This window comes from Lissotriton helveticus, chromosome 5_1 (assembly GCF_964261635.1).
Source record: "Lissotriton helveticus chromosome 5_1, aLisHel1.1, whole genome shotgun sequence".
NCBI lineage: Eukaryota > Metazoa > Chordata > Amphibia > Caudata > Salamandridae > Lissotriton > Lissotriton helveticus.
In genome coordinates this window covers 499000084-499008858 of record NC_136065.1, presented here as the reverse complement: position 1 = coordinate 499008858, position 8775 = coordinate 499000084, and the positions used below count along the sequence as shown (strand labels likewise).

The 8775-nt window shown below is 51.4% G+C and overlaps 1 protein-coding gene across 1 annotated transcript in view; it reads left to right on the top strand.

Annotated features, from left to right (window-relative positions):
• The window catches only part of LOC144752502 (intermembrane lipid transfer protein VPS13D-like), a 189641-nt gene extending 181497 nt beyond the window's left edge, over positions 1 to 8144 (top strand). The window contains exon 14 of the mRNA XM_078640411.1: positions 8059 to 8144. Within this exon, the coding sequence (XP_078496537.1) occupies positions 8059 to 8144 (86 nt within the window). The remainder of the gene's footprint in view (positions 1 to 8058) is intronic.
• Positions 8145 to 8775: the final 631 nt, after the last annotated feature.

Here is an 8775-nt window from a genome sequence, read left to right as displayed (position 1 = left end):
CATCTTGTCCTTAGAGGGTGAGCAATCAGTGTCCTTAAGAGATTTTCATGCATGTCTGCAGGACATAGCAACGTGGCTCAGGGAGAACTCTCTGCAATTTAACTCTGCGAAAACCGAGATTCTACATTGTGCAGTAGGTAGAATCCCTCCTACACTCCCGTCTGACTTTTGGCCAACTTCCTCTAGTACTTCACTGGCTCCCAGTAATGCTGTATACAATCTGGGAGTCATGTTTGATAATAAATTGACATTAGAAAAACATGTCAACAAAACAGTTGGAAGCTGTTTTATCTTGATTAGAGCATTTTGGAAGATTTTTCCGATGTTCTCTATAGATGCCAGAACGCTGATTGTTAGAAACGGCTATTTCTGGTAGGCTAAGGCTGACGCCGAAGCCAGGCAGAAACCACCATTCTAGTCAGGGCAAGGAAGTCACACACCAAGATAACCCCTGCTCACCCTCTAGGTAGCTTGGCACGAGCAGTCTAGGCTAAACTCGGAGGCGATGTGTAAAGCATTTGCACCAGCGCGCCACAGCAACAACATACTAGGCACACCACAAAAGAGACTCCACACAAGGTTATATTAAAATAACTTTTGTATTGTCAAAACATATCAGATAGAAATCACACATGTACATTGTGCCAACTGGCACGGCAATATTCACAAGGGATTATTTACAAGACAGGGCCACAGGGGCCACTGTCAGAATCAACACTTTGCAGATATAGAAATACTTGTCAGAAATTAGAATAAAAGTATATAAAATCACTATAACATAAAGTAACAGTTATAGATCACATCCAGTAACTACTGGGAACAGGTAAGTACCACCTACGCAGGAGACTGTCACGCAGGGGACCAGGACCTCACTCGGACCACCTGTACTAAAAAGAACAACCACCTAAGTATCACACAGCATTTAGGGGTCTAAGAAAGAACACATTACCCATGATGCATAAATATACATTCAGAGGAGTAGTAAAGAAAAACACATAATGCATAAACCTACACATTCAGCGGTGTTAAGAATAAAGCACATGATGCAATAAAATACATTCAGAGGTACCAGAATAATACAGTAGCGCAAAAGTCACATGATGTCTAAAACATTCAGAGGTGCAGGAATAAAACATGATGCAAGAAATCACATTCAGAGGTGCAAATAACCATACAATTGCGCAAGACCTACATAAGCCACCATCTGTGGCAGTCCCTAGGCCAACTGGCCTTGTTGGGGCTAGAACGCCCTGAGTCTCAATGTCAGGGGCCTAAACGACGCAGGTGCCCACTACTTGCTGGGCACCTGGGAACACTCACACGGGCCTAAACGCTGCAGCTGGCACTAAGTGCTGCGCAGCTGTGACTGGCCGGGCACCTCTGTGCCATCTCTATCCCTCTCAGGGACCCCCTCTCCATCTTGCGCCTAAACGGTGCAGCTGCCCACTAATTGCTGGGCAGCTGGAGAATCAAAACTGTGCCGGGCCCTCACTGGCCCTAGAACAAAACTGCGCGAAAGGTTGGAGCCACACAGGCTCTGAAACAGCTGTGGGGCGTTGGAGCCATCTGGCTCTAGAAATACCTCTGCCCCCAAGTCCTCCGTGGAACTTTCAAACAACTGGCCAAAGCAGAGCCACACAGGCTCCGAACAAATATGCCCCCTGAGCAAGGCAGGCCGTTATAACAACTGTGGGGTCGTTGGAGCCCTCCCTCGGGGGCTCGACATCAAGCACCTGGCCCCCGAGCCTCTCTGGGCTCAAAACACACACAACTGCGGGCGGGGAGTCCCTCTCGGGGGACTCAGTCCAAAATGCCCCACGATGCGGCCGCTGGGCTGGCAACCCAATGCCCCCTGGACGTTGGAGCCTCGCTGGCTCAAAGCACGCAATGCCCCATGGCATTACTGGGGCTCCATCCTACGTTGGGGCGACCCGCTGTCAACCGGGGCTGCCCTTCCCGTACCACCGCCTCTATGTGGGAGTGGTCCACGGCCATTCGGGACCGCTCTGGACCTTGTGCCCCCTGGGTACCGCCAGCAGCATCACGGAGCCCCCAGCCCTCTCACTCACCGGGCTGTCTTCGGCGGGGCTCCTCTGCTGGGCTCTCCTTCGCCGGCGCTGCTCTCCCGGCTCCTCTCCTCAGCCGGCCGGACTTCCTGTCTCTGCAGGGCTCCCTCGGCACACGGGAGCCCTGTCACCCGGCCGCCTCGTCTCCTCGGGGCTCCCTCAGCCGAGAGGAGCCCCGCGCACGGCCGCCATCTCCCGCGCCTTCCTTTCTTCTTCCCCGGACTGCGGGGGCGGGACTTCGGGCCGGCCGCGCTGGGATTGGCCGGCCGGCCAACCGCTTCCGGGTCGCTGCGGGCAGCGCAGCGGCCCTTCTCCTTTTACGGGCCAGATGCCGGGTGGGCACCGGCCATAGGAAATAAAGCGCTTCCAAGCGCTAAGGAAAATGAGCAGAGCGCTACCAGCGCTATAATCGGGAATAAAGCGCTCCTAACCGCTATTGTCCCAGTGAAGCGCTCACAGGCGCTAAAGAGAAGAAACCCAGCGCTCCCAGCGCGAGAAGGACAAAAGCGCTCTCTCAGCGCTAGATGCAAATGAAGCGCTCCCTCAGTGCTACAGGGACAAGTCCAGCAAAGTCCTTCAGGGGATGCAGCAAAGTCCCTCTAGGGTAAAGCAAAGTCCCCCCATCCTTCCAGGACAGGCAGAGGGGTCCCCCAGTAGTCCTCCAGGCATCCAGGGGCTGGGCAGCGCCCACCCCTGGTAGATTCAAGTCAGCCACAGGAACAAGACAAGAACATTTTGGAAGGGGACACAGCCCCTTCTTATACACATAAAAGGCTTTGAAGTCTTTTGAAGTCTTTGTGTAAGCGAGCCCTAAGCCCTGGGTGTATCTGGTTTCCCTCTCCTGTCAGCCTCAGGTCAGAGGTGACAGTGGGCCATCAGGAGGGAGAGCCAGCATGGTGGGCTGACAGGCACAGCCCGGCACCACCAGAGCTCTTTCCTCCCATCCCTGACAGCAGATGGGGGCCTTTCATCTACGGCTGACTCAGACCCCCCTCCTCCGGGGCCCTGCAGACCCTGTCCTACTCAAAACAGACAGTCCATCCACCAGCAGTCCCAGGCACTTCTGGGCCAGGCTCATCAGCCAATCACGTGTCAGCAGACTCACTACACAATTATGCCAACTTCTAAAAGTGGCGCTTCTAGACTAGACACAGCCATGCCGCATATACCATTCTGCAGCATTCATTCTCACGAGTTCACACATATCAAACTCGACCCTGCACTCCCCACGCATCAGGAATCTACCATGGGCATACATATTCCCTATTCATTCCTATGGGAGGGCAGGCCACTTACCACACATACACAGAGAGCACATGCACTTTACACTGTACCACAGTGAAAAAGTGCGCAGAGGCCTAAAATCACCAATCCAGGTTCCAGAAACAGGCTGGGAAAAAGCAAAAAGTCTCAGGGTGAACCTGCCCAAAGGACCGGGTCCAACACATCCCCCTTCCAGCCAAAACGCAGGGTAGACCAATCACTACACTGATGGGCTTCACTGCTTTGGGCGACAAAACACGGGACACGGGACACGGGCCTGCACGGCAGGGCCACCTTCCAGTTTTTCGCCACTCTGAACCCACATAGATTTCCCTCAACAAAAGCTCTCTGACACAACTAGGATACCCCACTGGTACCCACTAGTCATCCACAGCCAGGACCAGGCCCTAGGCCACCCAAATGTCACAGGTCCTAACCAATCCACAGAGTGGGGGCAGTAGCCCCTGGCACACAATAGCCAATCTCCACTCTCTCTCTCAGGGTAGCTACACTACCACTGATCTAACAACCTTGGGACCACACCCTCAGGTTGACCAGAGGTCACGGCAAGAATGCCCCATCCTACCTCTACTCCACCAATGTTAGAACTGGGGGTCTCTAGTTGGCAGAGGTAAGTACCTTAGACCAAGTAGGGACCCTTGCTTCCAGTCAGGAATAACCCTCACAGGGAAGCACTCACCAGAACACAACTCTCCTACCAGATCAGGACCTCACTCCGTCACTGGTCTACCACCTGGAAACTATTCCACTTCTGAGGTACAAAGCACACAGCACAGTCCCTCGTCAAGCAGGTGGGGGGACACAGCACACAGCAAAGTCCCCTTTCCTCTACCTTAGTGGAAACAACAAACTGCAGGCGGGCCCCAGAACACACAGCAAGGGCAGCCCCCGCGGTCTCTTCAGCTGATTCACTTTGGTAGAGTTCCTCTTGACCTAGAAGTTTCCTAATCTCCCAACCTAGGATCTACACCCTCAAGTTGCACCGGGGTCAGAAGTACACCGTCCTTCTGCACCCCCTTCCAGTTCCATGATCACAGGCACAGTATGTCTCAGGCTAGACAGAGCACACGCCAGCGGCGTAGCAGCGACGCACTCTCCTCTAGTACTCCCTATCACAGGGTGTTTCTCAGTATGTCCCAGGCTAGACAGAGCACACGCCAGCGGCGTATCAGTGACACACTCTCCTCCAGTACTACTTCCAGGTCAGGCTACAACCCCAACCTGGCTTTCCCCCTCCTCGGGGAACGACCTCCAGAGGCCCCACAAATGGTCAAGCACTCTAGACGGTCAAATGCTCAGCGAGCCAGGACTTCTGCACCCTCCACTTAGGAGCGGTACTGCCCAACACTAGGACCGCCGGAGTTCTGGTTACAGACACTCCCCGTCCTCTAGACACAGGAAGATCCTCCTCAAATGACTTGTAAGTACAGCCTAGGCCCCTGACCTGGCGCTCCCTTAGGGAACCCTCCAGGCCCTGAGATAGAGTTTCGGGCCAACGTGGGACACACCGTCCCACACTCACTCTGCCTCCACTGAGACAGGACGTGAGCCCCTACACCCCTACCATCCTAATGGGACCTAGCTGGGCTACACATGAACCTCTTCACCTACACAGGATCATCAGATACACAAGCCACTACTTTTAGACTCACTCCCTAATGTCGCTGCAAGACATCCAGCACACCGCCAGACATCCACCTTCTTGTCCAATGCCTCTGCAGGACCTCCTGCACACCACCAGAGGTACACCTCACGTGTAAGCTCCTTAAAAAAACTCACACGAACTCCTTCAGTTCAAGACACCACTCATCCACACACTCCCCCTCCAGACTGGTGAGACAGTTCCTCACTGCCTCTGACTCTCAACCTGTCACATTCTTACTGAGCACCAGGCACCATACTCTGGGAACTGGGAATGGGAATTCACGCACTGGACACATTTAAGCTGCCACCACTGGATCCTACCATACTGGGGAATCCAGACACACACACTACACTCAGGGAATAACCACCCTCCTGAGTAAGCAATTTCTCCTCCACCCTCCCTCTCTTCCATCTACCCACACAGGGACAGGAACAGGAAATGGACACTGGACCCAGCAAGGGATTCCTAATCTATGGGAACCTCCCCTCTCTACTGGCGTCCCGCCCTGTCATTTTCTCTCATCTGCCACTAAAGATAAAGCGCAGGAACACCATCCGAAAATGACACTCTTGAGGAAAAACAAAATCAAAAACAATAATCCCAAACATGTGACTATCTGACAATTGCAGAGTTTTGTAATGTAGCCAGTTGTCGCTATGGCACTGCGCAAACACAAGTCCAAATCCACACCGCTGACCACCAATGTTAGGACCGGCTATTTCTGGTAGGCTAAGGCTGACGCCTAAGCCAGGCAGAAACCACCATTCTAGTCAGGGCAAGGAAGTCACACGCCAAGATAACCCCTGCTCACCCTCTAGGTAGCTTGGCACGAGCAGTCTAGGCTAAACTCGGAGGCGATGTGTAAAGCATTTGCGCCAGCGCGCCACAGCAACAACATACTAGGCACGCCACAAAAGAGACTCCACACAAGGTTATATTAAAATAACTTTTGTATTGTCAAAACATATCAGATAGAAATCACACATGTACATTGTGCCAACTGGCACGGCAATATTCACAAGGGATTATTTACAAGACAGGGCCACATGGGCCACTGTCAGAATTCACACTTTGCAGATATAGAAATACTTGTCAGAAATTAGAATAAAAGTATATAAAATCACTATAACACAAAGTAACAGTTATAGATCACATCCAGTAACTACTGGGAACAGGTAAGTACCACCTTGTTTATAGAGGAGTTTAAACAATTCAGTTACTGTAGGTCTTCTGAACAGAACTTCGGGCTGGCAGAGCTGACACCTCTCTATGAGCATTACATGGATTGTGTCTCCCTAGGGCTTGGGATATATTGTTGAAGAAACTCTGATAAGGGTAGGATGAGGAGTGGAAACATCAGACATGAAATATGTCTATTGAATGTGGGGAAAGATCAGACTCATGTCTAATGAATGTGGCACCCGAAGGTGGCTTTTCTTATCTCTGGGGCCGTCATTACAAGTGCAGGGCTAAATTCCGAACACTGTGCAAACGCTTGTTTGAACAGGGAGTTGAATTACGAGTTGTGTGATAACTATCACACCCACGCAGTTGTCACTGATAAATTCTGGCAGGTCAAACCTGCCAAAATATATAGGGGCATATTATCAAGAATGGCGTTAAAATTATCGCTAAAGCAGCGATAATGTAATGGTCTTGATAATATGCCCTTGTGAATTCCAATAGAAGCCCATGTTCTGGTGTGAACCTGCGCTTCTTTTGGAATTCTCAAGGGCATATTATCAAGCCCATTAGCGCCGTTTTAGCGCCAGTTTCCTGCCGCTAAATCAGCGATAATTTTAACGCCATTCTTGGTAGTATGCCCCATAGTGAGAAAGGTCCATAAAAAAGGCAAAACAAGGAATTTGAGGGCATATTATCAATAGACGGCGATAAATATCACAAAGCGCGCCTAGCGCTTTTTTATTTATCGCCGTCTATCGCTGGAATTTATCGCCCGGTTAGAGCGTTATTAATAACGCATATCACTGAGGCGATAAAAATTCCACCGATAGCGGCTTTATCGAGGAGATATCGCTGAAAACTACTACATAGATGGCGAAAACGTTGTTGATAAGCCAAGGTGCACTAAGCCTTATGATCTACCTGCCATAGGATAACTAGGGTATGTCAGCATTCTATCAGATGTTAGTTTTTGTCGAAAACAGCGGTTTTCGCCAAAAACTTACATCTGATAATATGCTGTAGGCCGCCTTGTAAATATCGTGATGTGCACTTAGCGATATTTTACATGTCTTTCTGTGTGAGGTACGCCCAGTGACGCCCACTTTGCATCTCATTAGAGATGCAAAGCGAGGTGTCGGGAAAACGGCTGCTAACATGCACTAATGCATGTTGGCGCCGCCTTGTAAATAGGGTGAAAAGATTATCACCGCTTTTTTGTCTTTTAAAGCCAAAAAAGCGGAGATAAGGCCCTTGATAATATGGATTTGTCTGCCGCCTTTGACACGGTCGATCATACCATCTTGATCGATCGTGTCAAGGGCGCGGGCATTCGGGGATCTGCCTTGGCGTGGATCACTTCGTTTTTGGAGAACCGTCAGCAGGCGGTCCAGCTGGCAGGTTTCTCTGCTGCCCCGCACCTCATCACTTGCGGTGTCCCCCAAGGGTCGTCTCTTTCTCCTCTTCTTTTTAATCTCTATATCTTTCCTCTTATTTCCGCCCTGCAGAAATTGGATGTCACGGTGTTTAATTACGCCGATGACCTTCAACTCATCTTTAATATTTCTTCTCTTCCCTCTTCTGTTCTTAACTTCCAATCAATCATGACTTTCATCAGTGACTGGATGAATTTTAACCACTTTAAGCTTAACCCTGACAAGACCGAGTTGGTGCTTATTGGTGGTGTCTCCAGTCCCTGGTCTTCTGCCTTTTGGCCCTTGTCCCTAGGTTCCCCTCCTTCTCCTTCTGCTTCTGTCAAAACTCTTGGTGTTAGAATCAGCAGTGATCTCTCTATGCACTCTTAAATTAGTGCAGTGGTGTCATCCTGCTTTCTTAAGTTACGTATCATACGTAAAGTTTCTAGTTTTTTTTCTACTGCAGCATTGAAACTCATCCTACTAGCCATGGTCATACCTTGTTTGGACTACGGAAATGCTCTGTATGTTGGTATTCCTGCATACGAGTAAGGGTGGGCGGCCAGCTACGCTCCGTGCACGGAGTGCCGTCTCCTACGCATTTTGCGTAGCGGGCGTAGCCAGGCGGCACTACGCGCGCTCCGCAGACGGAGCGTAGCCGGCCGCCACCCGCCTCCCTCCCGCCCTCCCTAAATACAGCAATAAAAGTATGAAAAGCTATTAAAAACACTTACCTTGTCTGCCGCGTCCCAGGGGCTCCCTCTCGCCGTCCCGCGATTCTCGCCGCCATTTCGGGTCCTAATGCGCATGCGCGGGCGGCCGCGCATGCGCATTTCTCATGAGGAATGCGCATGCGCGGCCGCCCGCGCATGCGCATTAGTATCCGGGTCGGTGGCGGCGCGAATCGCGGGACGGCGAGAGGGAGCCCCGGGGACCCGGCAGACAAGGTAAGTGTTTTTAATAGCTTTTTATACTTTTATTGATGTATTTAGGGAGGGCGGGAGGAAGGCGGGCGGTGCGGAGTGGGGCTACGCGGAGTGCGCGGGTGGGCGTAGTTGTGTGCCCACTTCGCGTAGCTCCGCGGAGCCCCACTCCGCACACTACGCCCAGGGTTACATACGAGCTCCGCCGTCTCCAACTAATCCAGAACCAGGCTGCAAGGATAGTTTTTAAACTTCCCAAG